We start from the raw sequence: 27,445 nt of genomic DNA, 5'->3' as shown, positions 1-27,445 counted from the left end.
GGGAGCTACAAACTATTTCTTCTTTTACATAATATCACTTTCCTGCACTTGAAATTACAGTTGCCAAACAATTCAAAATCAGAACTGCCTTTCAGATTTAAAAAACAAAACAAGCTATTTTAAATTTTATTAAAAACCAGATCTACTCCTTAATTTCTAATGTTTCATATGATAATAAAATATGCCTAAGTGTGTCAACTGTTATAAATGTAACTAAGAAAGTAACTTCAAAAAAATACATGATGTAAGTAAAACATGAAGTTTTCAACTACATCCACAGGAGCCAAAAGAACAAGCAATTGCACTATTTCAAACATAAAAAGACTAAATGTGTTTGTTTTCCTTTTTATTTTTATCCAAACATTAAGGGGAAACTGATTTTCTTTGTTCAGTGTTTATTATTTCACCTTTCCTGCATCAGAAAGCAAAATACTTTGATAAATGGGAGAGTCTGCTAAACAAACCCTTGAAGATCAGGGTTCAGAACCGCTAATCCAGTTGCATTTCCATCATTGTTCACTTTTGATGAAATCATTTTACCACCATGACTCAATTTCTTTGTGCATCAATGGGTATCCTAACACCACATACAACCTTATTCCAATTCACGCTTATATGAAACAAAAAGGGATCTATAATAAAGGCAAACAAGAAGGGCTGAGAAACCTGGGAAAGAAAACTGCAAAAGACAGCTGTTCTTCCTAGAACTCCACTGATAGTAGTCTATTTGGCCACCTCTATTTTTATAGCTCCAGTATTAGATTATCTCTGCCTAATGTCAAAACAACTTACAAATACAGTACTTTTTTTCCTCCAGAGATGCACACGCACAAACAATTACCAGAAGCAGACTAAACCACCAAAGTAGTTTTTCCATGCCACCCAGAAAGAAACAAGAAACAAGGCAGTTCCATTCTTGAATTTAGAGACTTAGAATTTTAAAAGTCTCAGTATTTCCTATTTACAGCTTGCCACACTCAAATATATAGTAACATGAACTGCTCTTTGTATCTAATATAGTTTTTTTTTTTTTTTTTTTTTTTTTTGAGACAGAGTCTCGCTTTCTTGCCTAGGCTAGAGTGAGTGCCGTGGCGTCAGCCTAGCTCACAGCAACCTCAGACTCCTGGGCTCAAGCAATCCTCCTGCCTCAGCCTCCCGAGTAGCTGGGACTACAGGCACGAGCCACCATGCCCGGCTGATTTTTATATTATATATATTAGTTGGCCAATTAAATTCTTTCTATTTTTATGGTAGAGACGGGGTCTCGCTCAGGCTGGTTTTGAACTCCTGACCTTGAGCAATCCGCCCGCCTCGGCCTCCCAGAGTGCTAGGATTACAGGCGTGAGCCACCGCGCCCGGCCTAATATAGTTTTGAGAAAGTATTAAAATAAATAGGCTGATAGAAAAATGTCTAATATTTTTTAATCCAAAACGGCTTTCCCTAATGATGAAATTTATCTATACAATTCCAGGAAAAGATGATAAACTTTTAAAAATTCAAGAATACAGAAAGCTTATAAAAGTAATATAGAATCATGACTTACGAATATGTGAAATATGAACATGCTTATCCCCTTCCATGTAAACTCAAGCCCAGATTCAGAATTCCCCTGTACCACCTGGATGATCCTTGAGCCAAAGTTCATGTTCCCCACCTTTTCATCCTGTTCTCTTCCCTCTTACAATTTCCCACTTCAACATACTAACCTTCCTCTCCTTGAAGGCACCAACACTGAGTCACAAAAATTATTTAATTTTATTGCTGTTTTTTTATTGTCATAGTCTAATTTCCTATTACTTTCCATCACATTTTTCATATATTAGAAGCTAAATATTATCAATGAAAAAGAACCCAAACTCTAGGCCAGGCGAGGTGGCTCATGCCTGTAATCCTAGCACTCTGGGAGGCCGAGGCGGGAGGATCGCTCAAGGTCAGCAGGTCAAGACCAGCTCTGAGCAAGAGCGAGACCTCGTCTCTACTACAAATAGAAATAAATTAATTGGCCAGTTAAAATATAGAAAAAAAATTTAGCCGGGCATGGTGGCACATGCCTGTAGTCTCAGCTACTTGGGATGCTGAGGCAGAAGGATTGCTTGAGCCCAGGAGTTTGAGGTTGCTGTGAGTTAGGCTGATGCCATGGCACTCTAGCCCGGGGAACAGAATGAGACTCTGTCTCAAAAAAAAAAAAAAGAACCCAAACTCTGCAAAATTATAATTTAAAGAGGTGATAGTAGTAAAAAAAAAAAAAAAAAAGAGTTTTTTTCAGATGAAAAAAAGAGGTTTATTCTGAGCTGAATATGTGTGACCATGGCCCAGAGAGCCATGCCCAAGAAGCCTTGAGCAAGCAAGCGGTCTCACTGTAGCTTGGTTACAGTTTGGTTTTACACATTTCAGGGAGACAGGAATTAACATGCAAAGTCATAAATCAATACACAGAAGGCGTACATTGATTTGTTTTGAAAAGGCAGGACATTTCAAAGCAGAGGATTATATGTTATAGGTGGGTTTAAAGATTCTTTGATTTGTGACTGGTTAAAGAAATGAAGCTTTGTCTAAAGGGTTGGAATGTTTTAAGATAAAGAAGTCTGTTAATCAGAGACAAGCCACTAGACATATATACCAAACATATATGCCCAGACTCAAGTGATCTGTTAAATAAATGGATGACTTGTGGGTGTGAACTTTGTATTGCCCAGCCTTAGTCCTGTTAATGAGTTACAAAGGATATTTCCAAGAAGGGAGGAGAGCATGATGAGGCATGTCTGACCTGCCTTCTCATGGCCAGCAACTCAGCTTTTAGGGTATTTCTAGAGTCTCCTTAGCCAGAGGGGGTCCATTCAGTCAGCTGGAGAGCTTAAGATTTTATTTTAGTTCACAATATGCTCTTGCAGGCTGACTGAGAAAGTAACACCCACTCACAGTTATTACTGCTGCAAAAATGCATTGAGTCCCAAACATCCTACTACTAGGTTTAATCCATCCAAAGATTGAAGGATTGTCTGATTACCTTTACATATCATGTCCTTACAAGAGCTGCAAATGCTTAGGAAAGAGGGCCCTCCTCAACACCCTTCCTCACATCTGCCCTTCCCAAAAGATTTATGTGACATAGATCAGAAGCTCATTTTACAAAGCAATTTCTATGTCACTGATATAATTAAATTCTAACTTTTTTAAATCAAAATCATCATATCCTTGCCTAAATTATAAGACTTTTAGATTTTTATTGTCCAAGAACTTGATGAAAACCCAGCATGGAAAACCAATCAGCTGTAAAAATAATAACACAACCTTTTATTCCCCCAAAGTGTACAAATTTCATCTATCTCAAAACAATGTATTTTTACCAAGCAGGACAAGGACACACATACATCTTGTTTTCCATTTACATATACAGTCTCTCTCTGTATATATATTTTTCTTCTTCCATTGCCAAGTAAAAATATGCCTCTAAAAATATAAAGTGACATTCTACCACAAAAACATATATATGATAAAATATCATTTATCTGCTTTGGCAGGAAATGAGACCTGCAAGCATCACAGCCGGACAAAATATTACAATTTAACTAATTCCTAATACTTATTCAATATGATTCCTAATACTTATTTCTAATTCTTATTAAAAGAAAAAAAAAAGAAGAGCATCATTGCCAAGAAATAAAACCCAACACTTCTAGCTGCAGTTTCAAAAGTAGGGTAAGTATGTAAACAAACAGATTTGCCAAAACTATGTGGCTATGATTCCAACACAAGAAACACAAAGTTAAAGAGGCATACAAATTTTTGATATTTCCTGAGCTGATGCTGAAAATAACTTACAGGAAAGGGCTGCTGTTGACACATATAAGTCCCAACCCCCACCCCACCAACTGCACAATCTTATCTATGACATGACAACATGGAAATGCTCATTAGGGCTGTTAATGTAAACGCTAATCATTATATTAAAGTCCAACAATACCACCAGATGGTAAATGCAACCAAAGAAAGATGTCTTCTAGACTAAGGTTGATGATTTATAATGCAAATGCCATAACTGGATTTGATAGGGCTTGTAACGCCATTCCGCAGCTCTTTATGCCCAGTGTCATGTTTGAAATGAGAAGAAACAAATGAACAAACAAAAAACGTATTCCTTTCCTTCACCAGAGATGAGGGTATACTGATTTAATTAAAAAGAAATAATTTTGAGGTTTATTTTATTTTGAATTCTGGTTCTTAAATATGACCAAAAGATAAATCCAAACGTGTCAAGTGACAGGGACTTCTGGGCAAAGTTTCAAGGGACAGTAATTCACATTTCTGATTCCATCCACTTCCTCTCCTTAGTCCTCAATCTCGCTTTTTCCCCCAGAGCACCACTAAAATTGCCCTTACCAACATTAAAAAACCTCCTAAATGCTAATCTAATCATGTACATTTAAAAAGCCTTGATACCACCTCTGCAAGGTTGTCTTTAATGCCCTCCCTATGCAGGATACAACTTAGACAAAGACAACTCTGATAAAAGTTGGATTAGTAAAACCAATTGTCACTTCACTGGGCAAGTTCCCTGGAAGTAGGCACCCCTTTTCACCTTTGATGCATGGTGCTTGACACATGGTCAATATCTATGGAATAAATAAATTAAGGGTTTGCTGGGTTACCTAGGAAAACCCAATTATCATACTTTTTCTTTGAAGTGCCTATAATAAGAACAAACTAAAACAACACGGAAAAAACCTGGAATGTTTCCAGGGAGAGTTTTCTTTATAGGATCAAGAAAGTTGCCTCAATTTCAAGGGGGAAATTCCAACATTTGGAGACTATTATTAGTATTTTACTGATTTGTCTATAACCCTTTAATATCAAAAGCCCAAATTTTAGTAATTTCTCTATGAACATCAAACTTCTTAAGTAAAAATAATAGTAAATGGCAGCACTCATCACCTGCATACTAATGAGATAGAAAGGCCCATTGCCTGCTAGTTGTTTTAGGTCTATTATATCTGAAACATTTCAGGGAAGAGGTGTCACAACTGTATCCCAAACACACCGGAATACTCCAGAGTTGCTTACAATCTTAATATCAACAAAAACTGCCTTTGAGAATTCACAGCACTAACCAAATGACCAAACTGGCGACACTTAAAGGTGCTCTTTCTGCAGCCAAGGGAACTTCCCTTCTGCCATCCTTCTTCAGATTTAGCTGTTCCTCCTTCCCCACTCTGGGGTTTCCCAGAGCCACTCCTTACACTCCTATCCTGCTCTACTCCTCCAGTTTCTTCTACTCACTCCTGCCTGGGGTCAAAAACTCAATTAGCAGAATCAGGCAGTTAGCAAAGGAATCTGGGAGGGAAAGAGAGAATGAACAGGAATAATGAGAAGAGGAGGTAAAGAAATTCACTGCCTACTAATTCCCAGCCATCCCACCCCACCCTGCCCTTCACCTTATCAGTCCCAAGTCTTCCTCACAGCCGGCCCAGCCCCAATTTCCTCATTCTTCCTTAGTTACCTCAACCTTTCCACAAACCCTGGGGCCTGACTCTGTGGATTTGCTCAACAGATGCTCAACCCCAACCAGAGAGGATAGCAAATCACCTGCATCAGGGTGGGGAAGAGAGGCCCAGACAGTAATGGCTAATGTAATTTGGGAGCTAAAATGAGACCTTTACCACTATCTCAAACTGTTCCTTTGGGAAATATACTGAGATCCAAATTATCATGAGCTTTTAGAACACAACCATATTAGGAATTGGGGACTGCTTACAATTGTTTCCTGATAAATTATAAACATGTTATAAAATTATAAATGTTAAGCTGTTGGATTTATGAAACATCTATATTCTAAAAAAGGTGGTCATATGAGCCACCCCCAAGCTTGCCAAAAGACCGTTTACTAATTCAGAAGTGGTTGGTTTTATTTGTAGACTCTGTAAAACTAAAGATTCTCTGTGAACCAGAACTCTGACCCACACTTTCTTCCCTGAGGACTGAGAATCCCTTAAAGCTGTGGTCCCCAACCCACGAGTCCAGCACCCCACCCTATCCCTGTTGAAAAATTGTCTTCCATGAAACCAGTCCCTAGGTTTCATGGAAGACAAATGAAAAGACAAAGGTTGGGGGCCAATGCCTTAAAGACACTCTTCTGACGACTCCCAAAGAAAAATCTTAAACTGGATTCATTTGCATCTTTTCTTATCATTTAAGAACCCCAGGGAGAGTACTGGATTTTGTCTTAATTATTCCAAGGCACAGGGATATTTTCAAGAGCCAAGACTACCAAATAGGATTTCCACTCGGATCCTCTCAGCTCACTTGAAATGTATGCCCATCTGCTCATTTATCTTACTCCACAGCTTTCCAGGTGTCCTTGTGAAGGCTTGGATTTTGCTTTCTCTCAATGTTTACAAAAGGAACAACCTCCCAGGCAATACTGTGAGTCTGACCCTGTGACTGAGGGCTTTTGATTCAGCTGGCACACTCTAAGAGTCTCAAGCCTGTTCAGAGAGCCCTACTCCAGGCCTAAATAAAAATCTCCATGGAAAGTGAAATTCAAAAGCAGAGCTCATTCACCCTTCACAGCCTGCAACCTGTCCAAAGCTGCCCTCGGTTTCCTGTGGCCTCCAGAAAGAACTATCCTTATGAATGCCATCCAGCCCAGCTATACTGGCTGGCTGTGTACATGAACCCCTCCTAACCAGCTCCCCCCCAGTTGAGCCACAGAACCCTAACTGCATAAGAAGCATACCAGATAAAGAACAAGTTCTAGAAGTCAAGAGATAGTAGTAAAAGCTTACGATTTACCTGATAGCCAACAGGAAACTCACCCTAATGGCCAAACCTCCAATTTCAAGAAAAAAAATTTATTTTAGTCAAGGACAGTAGTAAGTATATTGTGAAGAAGCCAATGTACAAATAATACACAAAAGCACGTTAAATCTGCATGAAAACAGACCATGAGGGTAGAATTAAAAAAAAAAAAAAGCACGTTAAAAAGAAGACAGTACCAATAAAATTGTTACATGGCGAGAACAGAATCCATGAAAATACAATTTAAAAAAAAGTTGGATATTTATGCCAAGGAAGGGGCTTTTGCCTAGGTATTAATGTTCAGGGAGCAACAGATGTAAACAGAATGGAGTTAGCTATGAGACAAATTAGGCAAGGGAGGAAAGTAGCCTTTTATAGGTAAAAGGAGGAAGGGCAGAGAGGATTATAAGTAAAGAAAAATGCTAGGAGTATCTGACAGTTAAAAGAACTTAAAACAATTAACTTTATTTACTTGGTACACTGACTTGTTTGACAATTTTATTTATTCAATTCACCCAATTATGCTTTTTTTTTTTTGAGACAGAGTCTCGCTTTGTTGCCCAGGCTAGAGTGAGTGCCATGGCATCAGCCTAGCTCACAGCAACCTCAAACTCCTGGGCTCAAGCAATCCTCCTGCCTCAGCCTCCCAAGTAGCTGGGACTACAGGCATTCGCCACCATGCCCGGCTAATTTTTTGTATATATATTAGTTGGCCAATTAATTTCTTTCTATGTATAGTAGAGACGGGTCTCGCTCTTGCTCAGGCTGGTCTCTCTTGCTCAGGCTGGTTTCGAACTCCTGACCTCGAGCAATCCGCCCGCCTCGGCCTCCCAGAGAGCTAGGATTACAGGCGTGAGCCACCGCGCCCGGCCCCAATTATGCTTTTTTGAAGCCCAACTATTGCCAGGCATGTGAGTATTTCTACAAATGTCACATATTAAGACCTGAGTACTCAAAGGCCTGAAGTTAGTGGGCTAAGAATAATCCGAAGCCTTCAAAAAGAGTCTATGTGCTTTTTTGTTAAACACAAAATAAACACTTGAAATACAATGCACATGCTACCTTTGTGGCTATGGAGAGGGAAGGAAGCAGCTGCAGTGGTTGTTTCCTTTGCCTCTTTTTCATTCATTCTCTCACATACCCAACCAACAACTACTGATTGTCTGTCTACTGGGCCCTTGCTTACCCTCATGCCAGGATGAAAAGATATGACTAGAACTCTTCAAGGAGCTTCAAACTGAACACAGAACATCAGACACACCAATAAATAATTATACCATAAGACAGACTGAGATTAAAGGATATCAGAGCATAACTGGGTGGTCAGAATAGGAAATAAACACTTCCTGCTAGGTAAACCATAGAAGCTTCATGAAACCAAAGACTGATGAGCTAGACCACCAAGGATGGGACAAGATTTTAATACGAGGGATGGAGTAGGCACTCCATAGGTAGAAAGTGCATATACAAAAACAAGGAATGAATAGTAGTTACGTGTTTCCTGCATTTTTCCTATATCTGCTTGAGGTCAGCAATTAGCCTTCAACAGGTAAAATAACCAATCCTCAAAGAGTGGTGACTTATGCAAATTTAGAGGTTGCACCTGACAAGGATACCACAGGTAAAATACATGGATTTTAAAACTTCAGATTTCTTACACCTAGCAAATAAAGCTCATTGAATGGGGCCAATTTCACGCCCTAGGTTCCCTGCTATGACTTCTGAGTTGCTGCTTGGAGGCCCTAGGATTTTTGTTCCAGGCCTTCCTTGTAGGACTTACACTGTTACTGGTTCAAATTCTTTTTTTTTTTTTTTTTTTTGAGGCAGAGTCTCACTTTGTTACCCAGGCTAGAATGAGTGCCATGGCGTCAGCCTAGCTCACAGCAACCTCAAACTCCTGGGCTCGAGCAATCCTGCTGCCTCAGCCTCCCGAGTAGCTGGGACTACAGGCATGTGCCACCATGCCTGGCTAATTTTTTCTATATATATTAGTTGGCCAATTAATTTCTTTCTGTTTATAGTAGAGACGAGGTCTCGCTCTTGCTCAGGCTGGTTTCGAACTCCTGACCTTGAGCAATCCACCCTCCTCAGCCTCCCAGAGTGCTAGGATTACAGGCGTGAGCCTCGGCGCCCGGCCTGGTTCAAATTCTTTGAATCAGTTACTAACTTAACACAAGTTAACTACTACTACAAGCTTGCACTGCAAATACATACTCCCACTATGTGATAAAAAGAGGCTGCACTTAGGAATAATTTAATATATGCTTTGTAAACCACTCCCTCACAAAGTGATTTTCCCCCTGCATTCCTATTTCACCAGGTTGTTGAGGTTTATTGCATCGATGCATGCAAAAGTGTCTGGCACCTCGGTGTTACCTGGAATGCTGATGTCTGGGTCCAAGTGGCAGCTGGCCATCTGGAGCTTCATATGGCTCTTCTACCTCATACACGTTTGCATCAGTGTCCTCCATGCTGCTGGAATTCTGCCATTCCAACTCTGGAGTTTTCCCTCCAGCCATAATAAATGGCAAGTTCTCATACTCTGGTATTTCCTCATAATGGCGTATATTTTCATACTCTGGGGCACAGATGCTTGTAACAGACTTGCAAGGTGCCTGAGGTGACAACTCCCTCTCCCTAGAGAGCATTTGGTCATCCAAAGACTCAGTTCTCAGACCATTAGCCGCACTGGCCTGGGCCCGAGACTTCTTCCTCTTTTTTTGAGATTCTAGGCTGGAGTTATCTGCAGAATATGCCTTGATAGGTTTACTTCTCTTCCCTTCTCCTACCAAGAAGCCATGCCAATCACCTTCAATCCCTTTCCGTTCCCTATAGGAGAGGTTGCCTGCGGTTGTGTCTCCAAGTTGGCTACTCCTGGACCACAATTTCTGAAAGTCACTCTTCATGAAACAGATGGACAGTTTCATGTTGAGCAACTTTTTAAAAGAGTTTTTCTTTGTAGAGTCCTTGCAAGGTTTAGTGCACCTTTCCATATCCACAGCAGATAATGATTTTGCTCTAGGCTTGGTTAGGCCAGTTGAAGGCTCATTATTTGAGGATATGGTGACAGATTTCAAGGATTCTGGATTCCCTGAAAAGGGTAAAATAGGATGAGGTAATTTCCACACAGGCTTTTCTGAAGCCTGTTTAGGCACATCAAAGGAGGATGACACACCAGGGTTCTGGGCACACAAATGCTGAAGATGATTTCTTTCTAGACCTCTCTCTGAATTTCTTTCTTCATTTGAGGGATAAGAACTTTTCTCCACAAGCTCCTCAGATGCGGCCTTTTTAAGCACTCCTGCAGCAGGCAAGCTGTGTCTTTGAGGTTTTTTGGGGACAATTCTTGAGGAACTTTCCTCTTTTATTATAGATTCCTTTTGCATTTGAGGGGCAGAAACTCCCAAGTTACAGGAAGTAGGCAAATGTTCATTGCAATTTAATTTGAGCTGCTTAGGCAGGCTCATAGATAGAGTACTGCATCTTAGAAAACTGGTCCCTTTGTCCAGAGCAAGTGACATAGTAGAACCATCTATTGTAGTGCTGTCAGAAATCAAATTAGAGTCTAATGAAGGAGTCATTTTTTCAAAGGAAGATGTTTCATGATCCAGGGCTTTGTGTGAACTGACTAAGTCCTGTCTGTCACGGTTGGAATCCATATTTAATTCACTTTTATTTCCTGGATTCATTTTGTCCACCTGTTCTTGGTTACATAAAACATTCTGATGAAGAACATTGATTTCATTGTTTTTCAAACTATCTTCGATAAGACAAGAGCTACTGTTTGAATTTTCTGGGTCTTCAGTACTTTCACTAGGAGTATCTACATACTTTTGGCGTAATAGACAAGCAGCACGTGTCTTTCTGGGCTTGGGAGTTGGAAATTTGGGGGTACATGGTACTAACTGAATTTCTAAGGGGCCAAGGTCTTTGACTTCTGATTTTTTACTAATTTCATCTGAAGATATAAAAGTACTCCTTTTACCATTTTCTAGAGCTTCTAGTTTGGATGAATGAAAGTAATTATTGCTTTTTCCACTGCCATCCTGACAAGTTTCAAATTTTTGAAATTCATCACTAGGAGGCTGTAAGTGGCAACTGTGATGATCAGGAACGTTTTTGAAGCTGGACGGGGAAGGTGACAAATCTGAAAATTCAATTCTCAATTGTCTGTTTGAATTACAGCCACCATTCATTTCTGGGTTGTCTGCAGACCTGTGCTTCTTTGAGGAAATAAAAGGTGACGTTCGGTGTGTTAAGACATCTTTGAGCTTCTCTTCTAGGATGCTTGCCTTTAAAACTACTTTAGTCTGGTTCTTGACCTTTTCACCATGAGAATCATATTTACTCATAGTTTTTATAGTCAAAGACTCATCAATTTTACTGTTTTCTAAATTTTCATTCATTTCCAGGGGCTCTAAAACAAGCTGCTTTACATATAAATTCTCTCTATTTCCAGGCTTATGTATACACTCAGAACTGCAGGAACACACTGGTAAAGTACAATCACTATTCTCATCCCCTATATTTTTGCAATTAAAGTTGTCAGTGCTTTCAGGTAATTCTTGTTTAAGCTCTTCCAGGTTTGAAGAAATTTTCCTTGATGGTGACTGCCCAACGTCTCGAACAGAACTCTTCAGAACTTTTGGTTTGGGAGCAATAGCCGGTTTGGCTTTCCTTGTTGACTGTGGAACACTAGAAATCACAATGTCAGGTTTAGGTGCAACAGGAGGTGGAGCTGGCTTATTATTTGCCACAGCAAACTTGGGCTTGGGGGCCACCGGTGGCTTTTTAATCTCTAGAAAGGAAAAAAGAATAATTTGATGTTAAAATAACCAAAGATGATACATGATTAAATTTGATAACATTTTTACTTTTAACAATATCAATTTATATCTTACTTACAATCTACTAGGTAGATTATATTGCATTATATGGACTCAATAGTACTCTTGAAAATTCCTTAAATTCTCTTTCAATTCCAGTACACACAGCTTTGAGTATATTGTACATGTTGAAATACATCCAATATAGCTTTTCCACCAACTTTGGAACAGGTTACCATATCTTTAGTTGACAATAAATGAAATAACTGACTTTTGCTTGGGACCCATATAGTGTTCTTCAGTTTATTTGCTGAGTGCTGAGAGTTGAATTTGCCTAAGTTAAAAGTAGGCTACAACTCCTTAAGCTTCTCATATGAATAAGCAGTCATATTCTTCTACCTCAGTGATAATATAATAAAGTTGCATAGATGCCTTTTATGAATGATCTGTCCAATTCAATACATAGAACCCCAAAGGAATACAGAAATCAGAAATTTTCCAAACTTAAAAACTGAAAATTAATTCTTTGGTATCATTTTAGGGTCATAATAAAGCTGATAGTTCTCTGTGCAATCAATTGGGAATTTTCATTATATTCCTTCAAGGAGCTTTATTTTTTAAAAAGTCACATGTCTAGGCCCTACTTCAGATCTAACCAATCAGAGTCTCTGGGAATAGATCCTGGACATCTGTATTTCTTTTAAGTTCCATAGGTGATTATGTTGTTTAGTCTTCATTATTAACCACTGTGCTAGTGCATTTAAAAATGACCACAATTGCTAGTGTAGCAACTCTTCCTTGACAATATATATGAAGTATTTAATTAACATCTATTATATCATGCTTGATTTGTACAGACTTGCTTCTAGCCTATAGGAACCTAATAAAAGCTTTACACAAAAAGGCTTGGTGATATGACTCATACCTATAATTTTAGTACTTTGGGAAACCGAGGCAGGAGTATTGCTTAAGGCCAGGAGTTTGAGACCAGCCTAGGCAATAGTCCCAATCTCTACAAAAAATTGAAAAAAATGTGCAGGGCATGGTGGCATATGGCTATAGTTCTAGCTACTCCGGAGGCTGAGGCAGGAGAATTGCTTGAACCCAGAAGTTTAAGGCTGCAGTAAGCTATGATTGAGCCATAGCACTCCAGCCCCCAGCCCAGGCAGCAAAGTGGTGAGACTCAATCTCTCAATGTCAAAAAAAAAAAAAAAAGCTTTACACAATAGATCTGCAAAATGAAAAGACATATAGAGTCTGTATGTCTGTATTACTTTAAAGTTCTTTTAACTTCTACCTACACTGTCACTTATTATGCACATTTCCCCAAAGAGACTTTAGGTAAAAAGTGTGTTACCCTATACTTCTTATATTTGTTCATTCAACAGAATCTAAAACTTAATAAAACTTTAATTTATTGAAAAAAAATCTTTTCAAAATATCTGCAGGACTGCTAGATATTGTTTAATTAATTACTTGAATACACAGAGGCTTTGATATTTCATTTGGAGATGATTTTCTTTTCAACAAAAGAAATTAGTCACAACACTTGGGAAGATATTATATGGAACTGAGTAAAAAAAAAAAAAAAAAACTAGTAGGGTGCACCACTTCCTTTTACCAGCTAAGGAAGAATTTCCCAAACCCCTAATACTATGTGTACAACAAAAATTATATGATAATAGATGTCTTCACACTCCATTTCTAGGTATAATGTTATCAGAAATAAAGAAGATAATGAATTATTTTTCAAAATAACTTAATACAAATTTCTAAAGCTATACAATTTCAATTAGCTGTTCAATAAGTATACTATTAGTTTAGGTTGATTTTTTTTAAAGGTAGAAACTAACTGTAAAATCTTTCAAAGCCTAGTGATACAGCTTGCTGTGATGGACTGTTCTTCATCTATTAAGTCAAGTCTTAAGAGAAAGTATGAATGCCTTAAGCTTCTTCCCAACCTCCCATCTAACTAAATAAAAACTGACAGACTGTCATGTTGATTTCATTTCTGTAACCATTCTCAAAACATCCTACCTCTGGGATTTTCAAAATAATGTTTTTATTTTTTATTTTTTTTACTTTTTTTTTTGAGACAGAGTCTCACTCTGTTGCCCTGGCTAGATGGCCATGGTGTCAGCCTAGCTCACGGCAACCTCAAACTCCTGGGCTCAAGCAATCCTTGTGCCTCAGCCTCCCAAGTAGCTGGGACTACAGGCATGTGCCTGGCTAATTTTTTCTATATATTTTTAGTTGGTCAATTAATTTCTTTCTCTTTTTAGTAGAGACGGGGGTCTCTCGCTCTTGCTCAGGTTGGTTTCGAACTGCTGACCTTGAGCGATCCTTCCGCCTTGGCCTCCCAGAGTGCTAAGATTACAGGTGTGAGCCACTGTGCCAGCCCGACTGTTTTAAAAAATTAGTTTTGCAAGATAAAAAGAGTTCTGGAGATTGGCTGTGTAACATGAATATACTTAACACTTCTGAACTGTATACTTAAAAATAGTTAAGATCATAAATTTCCATTATGTGTATTTTATCACAATTTAAAAAAAACTTCACCTTATCAAATTAATCTTTTACTTTCTGGGTCTTAGAGCCTTGTCAGAAGTTTCAGAGCTGTTAAGCCAATTCATTTTTGCTTTTTAAATATTTTTTTTCCCCAGGTACCGATTTTACTCTTTTCTTTAAATGTGCTTTGTATCTGAATCTGCTTCCAAGAGACATAAATTCCTGTTCTCTCTCAGTGTCATAGGAATTCAATTAGCTACCTATGAGCTGGGGTTGATGCCCAATAAATATGGCACAGTATTGTGTACCTAAAGCTTTCAACATATACTCAGGGAATTCAATAAATAACTGTGAACTTCAGCTTGCCATTGTTAGTTAACTGTGTATTGGAGGAAGCCAATAATGTAACTTGGGGAGCTAGCTAACTTAACTGTGTGTCTTGTGCAGACCCAGACCTGGCTGCCTCACTTTCCTTACTTGCAAATGAGGGAGTTGAACAGATCTCTAAAGCCCATATGAATCTAAAACTATAACTTCTGAGATAATTGCTTCAAAAGAACCCCTGATATGCTATAGTTTCTTTCTCCTCTGTTTCTCTTCAGCGCACCTTTGTCTTCATCTCTGGAAGACAAGCTCAGGAGGGCAGGAACTTTGTCTCATTCACTGCTGTGTTCCAGGACTGAAAACAAGTCCTGGGAATAATCAGAGCTGCCACATACACATACTCTTTAATAAGTCTCAGAAACAGAAAATTTCTTTTTTTAAAAAAAAAATCAATATCCATTTTAATGTAGAATAATATTTTGAAAAGTGAGCAGGAATCAACTTCAATAGGATTATTGAATAATTCCTTAATTATTAATAGGGACAAGTATTCAACTTAGTCACTGTTATAGCAATATCCAAAATCCTTCATTATTGTTATTATTTTTAATGGCTCTATTTTGAAAGAAACACAACTCAAAAAATAATAAGCCATTATATTATAGTCTGCTCCAATGTCAAACTCTTGAAGTAAGTGGATGATGTTTGGCAATGAATCCAGCACCTTTGGATCTTAATACTGTATCAACAGTCAGACCGAAAGCTTCCTAGAGCAAAGTGGCAAATCTTTTATTTACACAGCTGTTTGGCTCCAGGGAAATATAAGGTAAGAAAGTAAAGCACTAGTAACCATTTTACTAACTATTACAAACATACTTGTCATCTGTTACACACAGATGGCTGTGGTTCACATGTACAATTCTCTTGGCTATTGGACCAGCCAAAAAGCAAAGCACAGACATTAATGAGACAGCGACCTGTACGTGTTCAAAAACATACAAAATATTCACCTATAATTCTCTCACCTTTTTCATATACTACTTAGATTAATTCTAAAATCTCTACTAAGGATCCACTCTGTCACAGATGCAGAAAAACAAAGCAAGCTTTTCTTCAGGATACATACAACTTAGATATTCTACAACATTCCACTTATTTTTTTAAATTAAACCAACCCTCCCAAATATCACAAATTAGATTAGAAACAAACATCCCCTCCCCAAGTTGCAAATAACTTTCCTAAAGGTTTTAATGAATTTGACTAATGCTGGAAAAAGGCACGATAATCAGCTTGTAAGAACTACATATACATCATTTTATAAGAATGGGGTGGAAATAAAACCCAGTTCTCTTCCATAGTCCTGATTTAGACACAAGAAAGAATTATAATAAATCTTAACAGATGGGTGACCAAAAAAGTAGTTAATACTTCTCAGCAAGCCATGCTAAAAACCAACTTACTCAGCTAGACACAGGAAATGTCCCTCTTTTAAGCACCACAAAAATGTCTGTGGACTTCTTTAATTATAAAGTTTATAAAATATAAAAACAACTTATTATTCTACAGTAATTCAAATGAAAGAATGATAAACTTCCAGATTGGGCCCTAGAAATTAACTTTATATACATAAATGTTAAATGCTTCTGCACTTGTTTATTATAAATTGTTAGGACTGGAATTGAAAACTGATACATATAAGATACGAAGATTTTAAATACATTTGTGTAAAAAAGAGAAGGATGGAAATAATTTACCTTATGTAGGTAGAAACTCTCCCTTTGCTAAAGAAAAGAGAGTTTATAAAGACTATAACTGCAACAGTGTATGATGACATATCCCATATACCTACTTATAACATCAAAAGGGAACATCCACGACATCTTCTACAGGAAAACTTTACTCCTTGCTTTCTTTTTCTATTGGCTAACTTCTTGTTTCCTTAGTTGTAGTCTGATTACATCTAGCAATGCAACATTACAATATATCTAAGCTTTAGAAATAATACAAATCAGAACATTTGGAGTGCTGTTTGACAGTTTCAAGTTGCAGGAATTTTAAACGAATGCCAAGAAAAGCAATGAAAATTTAATCTGATACTTAAGTGTTGATTCTAGAAGTAACTTTGAAGGAAAGCTTTAAACTATCATACTACAAAATTTCTAATGAAAGTTTATTTCAACGTGGACAAAAAGTGTTAAGAAAAAGCCCTTAATATTTTACTTAACACGGTATTAAGTTCTGGTTTAAAAATTAAACTATGATTTTATGAAGTGAATGTAACACTAGCAATTATTTTGAAATTTAAGAACTGTTCCTTAAGAATGTTCAGAAATACAATGTCCAGAATTGCTCGAAATCCACACAAAGGTAAATACAGGCTTTGTCATCTGGATGAGGGGGAAAGGACTATGGGAGACAGACAGAAAATAAGGCCTCGTTTACACTAACCAGGTAGAAATAGAAAAAAATAATAATAATAATCCATAAGAAATTGGGTGAGGATGAGCAAAACAATTGCCATGAGCAATCCTCCTCAGGTAACAGGAGTAAAACGACCAGAACAAGAGTAACAATGTCTAAGCCTCTGTATCTAATAAGGGTGAGGGGTTTCCAGCCGACACTTGGCTTAAAGCGACTCGGCACAGTCCCCGAGTGCAGTATCCTGGGAACACTGCCCTTTCCTAGAATAACCGATTTCTCAACATGGGAAGCCACACTGTTTGCGCACGCAAAGGCGAAGTCGTTCCAACTACTGAAGACTTGAGCAAGTGCCCTCTTCACATTCTGCGTCTCACCAGGCGCAAACCGAGCTCCCCGGACGGGCCTCCCTTTGAAGGGGGGGGTCCCCAAGAGATCCACGATTTCCAAACAGCCCCTCTCGGCAGGAAGGGACGAGAAACCCGGCAACGAACGGCCCGGGCTGCGCACTTGCGGACGTGCTCGGGAAAGGTGGAGAGCACGCAACTCGCCCACCGCAGCGGGGCAAGTTGCTCGGGAGCCCACGACTCGGAGCGCTCGCCACAAACTTAACAGCGGCAGCGCGAGCGCCGTCACTTACCCGCGGCCGAAGTCATGATTCCCCGCGCAGCTCGCCTGCCCGCTCGCGCCCCTCAATCCATGTTCCCCTCTCAGACCATTGTTTCCAGAGTTTGGGCAGAAGAGAAAAGCCCCCACAGCGCCCGCATTCCGTCCCGCCACCCCGCTGCGCAGCCCGAGCGCCGCACAAAGGATGCGGCCAGCTCCAGCGACCCTGCGGCGCTCCCGGGCGCTAGCCGCCAGCGGCTGGCGGGCGGGCGAGCACGAGCGCCGCCCCGCCGAGCTCCGGGCGGACTGCCAGGCGCGGGCACGAGCAGTGCTCACCGCGGCTCCGCCGGCGCGTGCCCCTCTTCAGCGCCAAAAAAAAAAAAGATCAGTGCTCCTGGCGCCCCCTGCTTGTCGCGGCTGTAAAAGTCAGACAAAAGCGCTAGCCTTCACCAATCGGAGGGCTCCAGCTTCATTCCGTTCCCGCCCCTCCTGCTCACTCGCTCATCCTCTGCTCCAATAAGCGGGCCCCTGGAAAAGGGGCGTGAGCGGCGAGGCATGCTGGGAATTGTAGTTTCCTAGATCCACAGGACGGGCAGAAGCCGAAGTATCTGTGCAGCCTGTTCTCCCGCCTTCATTTCCCATCGTGCTGAGGCGGGTGGCATGGCGGAGAAGGATGACACCGGAGTTTGACGAAGAGGTGGTTTTTGAGGTAAGTGGAAAATGGCGGTGGGTGTGTATTGCCTTTGTTGGAGAAGGTCGAGAGGTAAAGCGAGGAGGCGAGGCGATCCCGGGGCGAGAAATCGGGTGACGCGCTCCTGTTGGCCTGGACCACCGAAACCCCGCGATTTAGGGGCCTAGTGTCGGCCGCAGCCTGACAGGTGTAGGGTGAGGCGCTTTGGCCGTGGCTGGCTTCTGCCTCAGGCCCGCCCTGAATTCCCAGCCCGGGCCGGGTTGCCAGGCCCATGGGCGGGAGCCCTGTCTGTTCTTTCCCCGGGGAATGGATGCGCCGTTGGGGGGAGTGCGCCTGGCTGGGCGGGGCCGAATCGTGCATTTTAGACACTCACAACTTAGCCGCCTCCTTTTTCATTCTGGATTTTTTGGGTCAGTATCCAGAAGTGCCTCAGGTCACCGTTCACAGTCAAGGCGTGGCCCTCGGAATGAAAGGAAGCAGGTGCCAGTATTCTAACACCGTTTAAAGTCTGTGTGTGTGGGACCTACTGTCCCTGGTTAGAACCGGAGCATCTCTGCATCTAGATTCGATTCTTTTGTCCTTTGCTATTGCGCTAGGTATAGCCAGTTTTCTGACTCAAAGCTCTGGAGTTGAGTGCTTTTGTTTGGGGCTGTTTTAAGACATCCTCTGCCATCTTGAATGAAAAAAATCAGACGAGTATTTTTGGTGCCATTTTTCTATCAGACACGGGTCAAAGCTCACACCCCTGCAGATCCGCTTTGCTTTTGATCATCCAACTAGATTTTAAGAAATTCTTAAAAAAGAAGTGGCCGGTGCCTTGCAACGGGAGAGCGAGGCGCTGACAGTACAATGTTAAATATTGAAATATTGTACAAACTGTCATTGGAGGATGAATTTGAAAATGGCCATCTCTTCTCGCAGTCTCCGAGAGGCTACACCTAGTAAGTGATATCCAAGGTGAATCTTGAACTATGAATCGAATTAGAAAGACCGAAAGGAAAAATGTATTACATAGAAGGGGAACTGAGTATGCCAAGGTTGGGAGGTATGAAAGTAGGGGCTTGGGTGTGGTGGAGGGCTGCTATATAAAGTGGTTTGATGTGGCTACAATGTAGTGGGAAATGTGACCATTTTACCGAAATGAAGAGTCTAGATGTGGGTTCATTAGGGAAGACAAGGGCCTGAATTTGGAAATGAGAGAAGGAATAATGGAATAAAAGCTTGGATGGACATTTCTAAGTTAAAATCGAAGTAACAGTTACAGATGTGAGAATCTGTATTGAATTGAATGTGAGAATTGAAGGAGAGAGAAATCTAGGATGCTTAGATTTCTAGGTGAGGAAAACTGAATGGATGTATTTTTTTTACCCCATTATTTTCTTCGATTTCTGAATATAATAGTAATACATGCTCAAAGAATATTTTACTGTAGAAAATAAGCCAAAAAATGAAAATCGTCCATTATCCCACCACCCAAAGATGGCTACTATTAACTGTATAGTATGTATTCTTACAGACTTTTTTCCTGTGCAAATGAGTTTATGTGTGTGTAATATTTTTTTAACACAAAAGGTATACCACATAGAATTTTGTATATATTTTTCACTTGAATTTATGATTAATCTTTTCACATTCATCATTCTTTGAAAAAATTATTAATAATATCTCATCATGTACATGTATCATAATGTAACCATTTTCACATTATTGGATAGGTACATTGTTTCAAAATACTCACCATTGTAATCAATACTGATATAAGTCTATGTTTAACTGCAACTCTGATTTTTCTTAGAATAATTTCTAGAACTAGTGGGTCAAAGAATATGAACATTTAAGACTTAATATAGAAAGATTGTGCCAGTTCTCATTACCATTAAGAGTTAAGAGGGTATTAGTTTTACCAAATCCTCATCAACAGCCTGATTAGTTTCCTTTAAGCTCTATTAATTTGATGAGAAAAAATAGCATCCCATTGTTTTAATTTACATTTTGTATGTTTATACATTTATTGGCCATTTTAATTTTTTTGAACATTTCTCTCCATATTTTTTTGCCAATTTCTCTATTAGATGCTAGCTTTTTAAAAATTGATTTGCATGAGTTCTTCATATATCACTAAACCTTTGCCATATTTGTAGAAAATTTTTTCCAGTTTGCTCTTTTAATTTATTTGCTTTTTGTTATACATGTTAACTTTTATTACAGTGTAATTTACATAAAGAAAGTACACAAATCACAGCTGTGCAGACTGACATATTTTTGTATGTTGAGTACACTCATGTAACTAGCACCCATATCAAGAAACAGAATATCACCAGCATACCAGAAGCTCCCTCTTGGTCCTTTTCAGTCATTAGTCCTCACCCTAAAGGTAACCACTGTTGAGACTTATAATAGCTACCATTGATTAGTATTGTCTATTTTTATTGTTTATACCATGTGTAATTTCATTTATATGCTCTTTTGTATCTCACTTTTTTTGCTCCCTGGCTTTGTTTGTGAGATTCATCCATATTGTTACATGAAAATTTTTAATTTCTGCATAGTATTCCATGTGAATATATGATCATTGTTTTAAACCATTTTTTATTGATGGTTGTTGAATAGTTTCCAGCTTTAAACTACTAGTGCTACATAGTGAACCTTTTATTATGTATTTTGTTAAACATATTTCTAATGGTTAAATACTTAGGAGAGGAATTGCTGGATCATAGGAAATATTCACCTTCAATAGATACTGCCAAACATTATTCCAAAATGGTTGTACCAGTTTATACTGACAGGAGTGTATGAGAGGTCCCATTGCTATAGATCCTCACTATAAATTACCAACATTTGCTAATTTCAGTCTTTTTCTTTTATCATTCTGGTGGCTATGTCCTGCTCTCTCCTTGTGGTTTTAATTTGTATTTCACTGATAAGGAAGTTAAGACTTTTAATGTATTTATTGATCAGTTGTATATCCAGTTTTGTGAAGCCACTTCAAGGTTCTTGCATATTTTTCTGAGATTGTCTCTTTTTCTTACTAATTTAAAAGAATTCTTTACATACTCTTGATATAAGTCCTTTGGTAGATATATAGTTGGCCTTCCATATCCATGGGTTCCATATGCACAGGTTCAACCAATTCATCAAAAATATTAAAAAAAAAAAAAAAGCTGTAGGGATCAGGGTTGTGGAAGCTGGGCAGCTATCACCTATAATCCCAGCTACTCAGGAGGCTGAGGTGGGAGGATTGCTTGAAGCCAGGAATTCAAGACCAAACTGGATAACATAGCTAGACCCCTGAGTCTAAAATAATGAAAACAAAATTAGCTGGGTGTGGTGGCACATGTCTATAGTCCCAGCTCCTTGGAAGGTGGAGGTAGGAGGATCCCTTGAGCCTAGGAGCTATGATCATGCCACTGCACTCCAGCCTAGGTGACAGAGTATTTGTAAATAGTTGTTATATTGTGTAGCTTTTTAATTTATATTATTTTTTGTTTTTATTGTTATCTTTTATTTTATAATTTTTTTTAAAAGACGAGGTCTCATTTTGTCACCCAGGTAGAGTGCAGTGGCATCATCATAGCTCACTGTAACCTCAAAACTCTTGAGCTCAAGCAATCCTCCTGCCTCAGCCTCCCAAGTAGCTGGGATTACAAGCACAAGCCACAATGTCCAGCTAATTTTTCTATTTTTAGTAGAGACAGGTCTTGCTCTTGCTTAGGCTGGTCTCAAACTCCTGAGCTCAAGTGATCCTCCCCCTGCCTCCATGTCCCATAGTGCTAGGATTACAGGTGTCAGCCACCAGCCAATATTTTCTTTACAAGCTTTATTTGACCTTTTGCATTTAGATCTGCCATCCATCTGGTACTGATTTTTGTATGATATCAAGTAAAGATCAACATATTTTTTTCACATGTGGATGTCCAGTTGACCTAACACCATTTAATAACAGCATTACCTAACACCATTTACTAACACCATTTTCTAAACAGACCATTTTTTCCCCACTGAACTGTAGCATTACCTTTGTCATGAATCAGGCTACCTTACATGTGTAAATTTGTTTCTGGACTCTTTTCCATTTGACATTTTGTTATTCTTGTGCCACATTATTTTAATTGGTGGTTTAAAATGTGGTTTAAAAACCACATTCTTTTAATTATGGTAACTTTATAATACATATTAATATCTGATAGTATAAAACTCTCCAGTTTTATTTTTCTTCAAGATTGCCTTTGGCTGTTCTTGGCCCACTGTATTTCTATATGAATTTTAGAATCAGCCTGTTAATTTCAGTTGAAAAAAAACCTACCGAGATTTTGATTAAGATTGCTTTGAATCTATAGATTAGTTCAGGGAAACTTAACATGTTTACAATATTGAATCTTCTAATCCATGAACATTTATTGCTTGCCTTCTAAATGAGTCAGGCAGCCTCCCACCTCATTTCTGTGCTTTAGGACTGATTTTACAAAATGGAAATTATCTATTCCATGAAGGTATAGCTAAATTGGCCTTTAAATGATCTAGGCCTTTCCTGGGGAAAAGAAGTAGATGTTGTCTGTCTGTTCAATTTCTTTTATGGCTATTGCTTGATTATAGTTTTGTATTATGATAACTTTTTTTATTCTGAAAGGCAGTGTAATATAAAGGTATGGGCTCTGGAATTGGGCAGCCTAAGAAATCCTAGCTCAGCTGTTTTTTAGTTCATGTGACTTTGAGCAGTTAACTTGTCTAAGCTTTAGTTTCTTCATATTAAATAGAAGTAACAGTACCTATCTCATAAGTGGTTATGAGTATTAAATGATTTAATATAAGTGAATTACTTAGATGAGTACCTGGTACATTGTAAATTTTTAGTAAATGTTATGTACTACTAAATTTTCCAGCAAATTGTTCTTTATCTAGATTTTCAAAATTATTGATATTCTTAGTTTATTAATTTTTAGTCTCATTTGTAAAACTAATTAGATCTTATTTCTGTGTTTACTCATGCCCTCTCTTTTTATCTTGCATAGTTTTGCCACACTATCAACTTCCCAGATAGATTTTTCAAAGAACTAGTTATTAGTTTTGTTTGATTACCCTAATTGAGTATGTTTGTGGTTTTTAAATTTTTTATTAAATATTTCTAATGTTTTGAATTTATTTTTTAATTCGATAGATTTAGGGATACAAGTGGTATTTCATCACATGGATGAATTGTATATGAGGTGAAGTCAGCGCTTTTAGTGTACCCATCACCCCAATAATGTCCCTTGTACCCAACAAGTAGTTTTTGATCCTTCACTCTTTTCCCAACTGCTCCCCTTTTGAATCTGCAAAGTCCATTATAATAGTGTTCCCCAACCTTTTTGGCACCAGGGACAAGTTTCATGGAAGACAATTTTTCCACAGAACTGATGGGGTGGGGTGGGGGAATGGTGTCAGAATGATTCAAGAACATTACATTTACTGTGCAAACCTCTCTGCTAATGATAATCTGTATCTGCAGCCACTCCCCAGCCGTAGCATCACCACCTCAGCTCCACCTCAGATCATCAGGCATTAGATTCTCATAAGGAGCATGCAACCTAGATCCACTGCATGCACAGTTTACAGTGGAGTTCAGGCTCCTATGAGAATCTAAAGCTGCAACTGATCTGACAGGAAGCAGAGCTTATGCAGTGATGTGAGTGATGGGGAGAGGCTATAAATACAGATGAAGCTTCACTGGCTTGCCTGCTGCTCACCTCCTACTGTCCAGCCTGGTTCCTAACAGGCCATAGTTTCTAGTTTTCTTCTAGAATTTTTATGATGGCAGGTATTACATTTACATCTTTCATCCATCTTGAGTTATATTTTGTGTATGCATTTGGCTCTCCAGTTTTCCCAGCACCATTTATTGGCTAAGGCATCCTTTCCCTAGTGTATATTTTTGTCTGCTTTGTCAAAGATCCATTGGTTGTAGGTGTATGGTTTTACTAATGGGTTCTCTATTCTGTCCATTGACCTATGTGTCTACTTTTATGCCAGTACCGTGCTGTTTTGGTTACTATAGTCTTGTAGTGTAATTAGAAGTTGGGTAATATGATGCCTCCAGATTTGTTCTTTTTGCTTAGGATTGCTTTGGCTATTCGGGCTCTTTTTTGATTCCATTTGAAATTTAGTTTTTAATGATCTTCAGAGTCAGAAATAAGACTCATTTATGCCTTGAGACTTACCCAGAGAGTCACATGCTGCACTAAAATTAAAAATTTTAGGCTAGACGTAGTGGCTGATGTCTGTTAATCCCCAGCACTTTGGAGGCCAAGACAGGAGAATCATTTGAGGATAAGAGTTTGAGACTAGCCTTAGCGACATAGTGAGACCTCATCTCTACGAAAAATGTAAAAATTAGTGAGGCGTGGTGGCATGTATACCTATAGTCCCAGCTACTCAGGAAGATCACTTGAGTCCAGGGGTTCAAGATTTCAGTGAGCTATGATGATACCATTGTGTTCTAGCATGGGTAACAGATTGAGATAATATCTCAAAAAAAATTAATTTTATTTGAAATTTTAAATAATGCAAAGTTTTAGACAGTATTCTGACAACATCCCTTCCCTTAAAACTCTTTAGAGATATCTTGTTTTAATTTCTATTTCGTGGAATATTAGCAAATTTTATCATCTTTTATACTTTTGGTCATTTGTATTTCTCCTTCCAGAGGTTAGCATTATGTTTTCCTAGTCTGAGAGAAGTAGACATGTACTGGAAGATAGTGTAGGAGAAGGGACTAAGGGAGGAAAGGAAGAGTGAGGTGCCCAGGCCCAATTTCTGGAATCTGACCACCTTCATTTCAACAGACCTAGATTCCTTATACCTTCAAGGTTAATTCCATTATATTGGAGCCTGACTCCTTTTTCTCTAAGATGATTTATTTTAATAGAACCTTCAATTCATAATCATCTTACCCCAAGAGGCTGAATTGGGAAAGATAGCCTACCCTCAGTCTTGGACAGCTCTTGGACTGAAATAGCAATAGGACAAAGTTTAGAAAATGATGGACACCATGTCTAACATGAACATTAAGCAAAATAAATACTGAAATGACCAATGTTTTGTTATTGTCACCATTAATTAAGATGTTTTGAGAGTAAGAATTCTCCAGTCCCCTTAGAAAGGTGTTAAAAGTTCTGATGGTGCTTTCTTTACTTTCAGATTTTTTTATTATAAATTAATCACAGAAACTTTGAGTCATTCATTCTGTCTTAAACCCTTTATTCCTAGAGGGAATGGTGCCAGGAACTAAGACTTTTTATACGAAGGACTAATTTTTCTACCTCTTTGTGTCATTTGTAATGAATCTAAACCATTTCTTTGTAACTTCCTTCTAATAGACACAATGTTGTCTTCAAGGAATCTTTTACACTCTCCTCAAATCTCTGTCCTTGGTAACCTTATTCTCTGTAAGTGGACTCTTTACTGGCAAAGGTTTTTGATGTTTATTTGAATGAATTCTCCCTCTTTTCCTTTGTTCCTGACTGAAAAAAGATAACTTTTGTCCTTTTTATCATGATCTCTTTCCCTCCTATATCTTTCATACTTCTGCATAAGTTATTAAATATTAGCCCTTTGTTGGTAGTATGTTCAATTTGGGTGCTTTTTATGCCCATAGTACTTAATCTATTCAATGAAAGGAAATGACTCTCAGAAAACCTCCCACATTTAAAAGAAAGAAAACTTTAAACAATGTCTCTCTTCCATGAGACATTCTTCTTTCTTTGTATTTTGAAGGGTTATTATATATCTCTAAAGAGCATTAAGGCATTTTTTTCCTAAGTGATATTTGTAGAGTCTTTCCTGCTTGCATTATTGATTTGACTAATGGAAGAAAATTGTTCTTGTCTATGAATTCATACATGGACAACATTTGCTATTTAGATAATGGATCTTGCTACCTGGAATAATTATACATATAAAATTTAAGGTATTATTATGTCATCTTATTTTTCCTTAAAATGTATCTTTGGTTTCAGTTTGTTAAACATAAAGCTCTAAAATCATATTATATAAAATAACCTAGTTAAAAATAGTAGCTAAGATTAGAGGCATAGCAAAATTCATGCTTTTATCACAATATATAATAGAAAGGATATTTATTAATGGCTTTATTAAATCACAACCCTATTGACATAAAAGACTGACCATTAAGACCAATCTAGTTTAATCACCAGATATGCAAGAAGAAATTACTTGTTTAATATAAATTATAAATATTATTCTTGGAGAACAAGTCTGCTTTTTTTCTATTTGTGTTGGGTTGTTTCTTATATTTTGGTTTCTTCACATATCCTTAGGGCTCCAATATAGATTTTTAAGTCTAAACATTCCAGAAAAGTAGTAAGTAGGGTCTCTCTTTTATGTATGTTTTATTGCATATATTGCATATATTAACATGCATGTCCCTTTGTCTCAAGGTATGATGCACAGTGCTAACATGGTGTCCTTAGTATTTTATGCAGTATTATCAAAGGTTTTCATTTTTTAAAAAGCATTATAAAAAGACATTAATTAGCAATAACATTCTGAATGAATCACTTAATTTCTCTAAAGCTTGTTTCCCAGTTGTAACATGATCATACTTTATACCAGAGCATCTTTTCTTTTTTTTTTTTTTTGAGACAGGGTCTTGCCCTGTTGCCCAGGCAGTAGCGTAGTCATAACTCACTGCAGCCTTAAACTCTTGGACTCAAGTGATCCTCCTGCCTCAGCCTCCTGAGTAGCAGAACTATATACATGTGCCACCATGCCTGGCTAGCTTTTCTATTTTTTGTAGAGATGGGTTCTCGATCTTGCTCATGCTGATCTTGAACTCCTGGCTGCAAGCCATCCACCCACCTCGGCCTCCCAAAATGCTGGGATTATAGGCATGAGCCACAACACTTGGCCCATATCATCCTTTTTTTTTTTTTTTTTTTTTTGAGACAAAGTCTCACTTTGTTTCCCAGGCTAGAGTAAGTGCTGTGATGTAAGCCTAGCTCACAGCAACCTCAAACTCCTGGGATCAAGCAATCCTCCTGCCTCAGCCTCCTGAGTAGCTGGGACTACAGGCATGCACCACCATGCCCGGCTAATTTTTTCTATATATATTAGTTGGCCAATTAATTTCTTTTTACTTTTTAGTAGAGAAGGGGTATTGCTCTTGCTCAGGCTGGTTTCAAACTCCTGACCTCGCGTAATCCATCCGCCTTGGCCTCCCAGAGTGCTAGGATTACAGGCATGAGCCACCGCCACCACACCCGGCCCATATCATCCTTTAG

At 38.5% G+C, this 27,445-nt stretch overlaps 2 protein-coding genes across 6 annotated transcripts in view; one reads left to right on the top strand and one right to left on the bottom strand.

Moving 5' to 3' along the window:
* FGD6 (FYVE, RhoGEF and PH domain containing 6) overlaps positions 1 to 17,838 on the bottom strand; it is a 116,257-nt gene extending 98,419 nt beyond the window's left edge. For both annotated transcript variants that reach the window (XM_076007100.1, XM_076007101.1), the window contains exons 1-2: positions 17,514 to 17,838; positions 9,173 to 11,594 (exon numbers count right to left, since the gene is read on the bottom strand). In XM_076007100.1, coding sequence (XP_075863215.1) covers positions 9,173 to 11,594; positions 17,514 to 17,529 — 2,438 coding nt within the window. In that variant the 5' untranslated portion in view covers positions 17,530 to 17,838. The remainder of the gene's footprint in view (positions 1 to 9,172; positions 11,595 to 17,513) is intronic.
* A 198-nt stretch (positions 17,839 to 18,036) lies between these two features.
* The window catches only part of VEZT (vezatin, adherens junctions transmembrane protein), a 98,075-nt gene continuing 88,666 nt past the window's right edge, over positions 18,037 to 27,445 (top strand). For all 4 annotated transcript variants that reach the window (XM_012775292.2, XM_076007098.1, XM_076007096.1 and 1 more), the window contains exon 1: positions 18,037 to 18,188. In XM_012775292.2, the coding sequence (XP_012630746.2) occupies positions 18,153 to 18,188 (36 nt within the window). In that variant the 5' untranslated portion in view covers positions 18,037 to 18,152. The remainder of the gene's footprint in view (positions 18,189 to 27,445) is intronic.

Source organism: Microcebus murinus, chromosome 10, assembly GCF_040939455.1.
Source record: "Microcebus murinus isolate Inina chromosome 10, M.murinus_Inina_mat1.0, whole genome shotgun sequence".
NCBI lineage: Eukaryota > Metazoa > Chordata > Mammalia > Primates > Cheirogaleidae > Microcebus > Microcebus murinus.
Note: the sequence above shows the minus strand (reverse complement) of the source record. Positions and strands in the feature narration are given on the sequence as shown.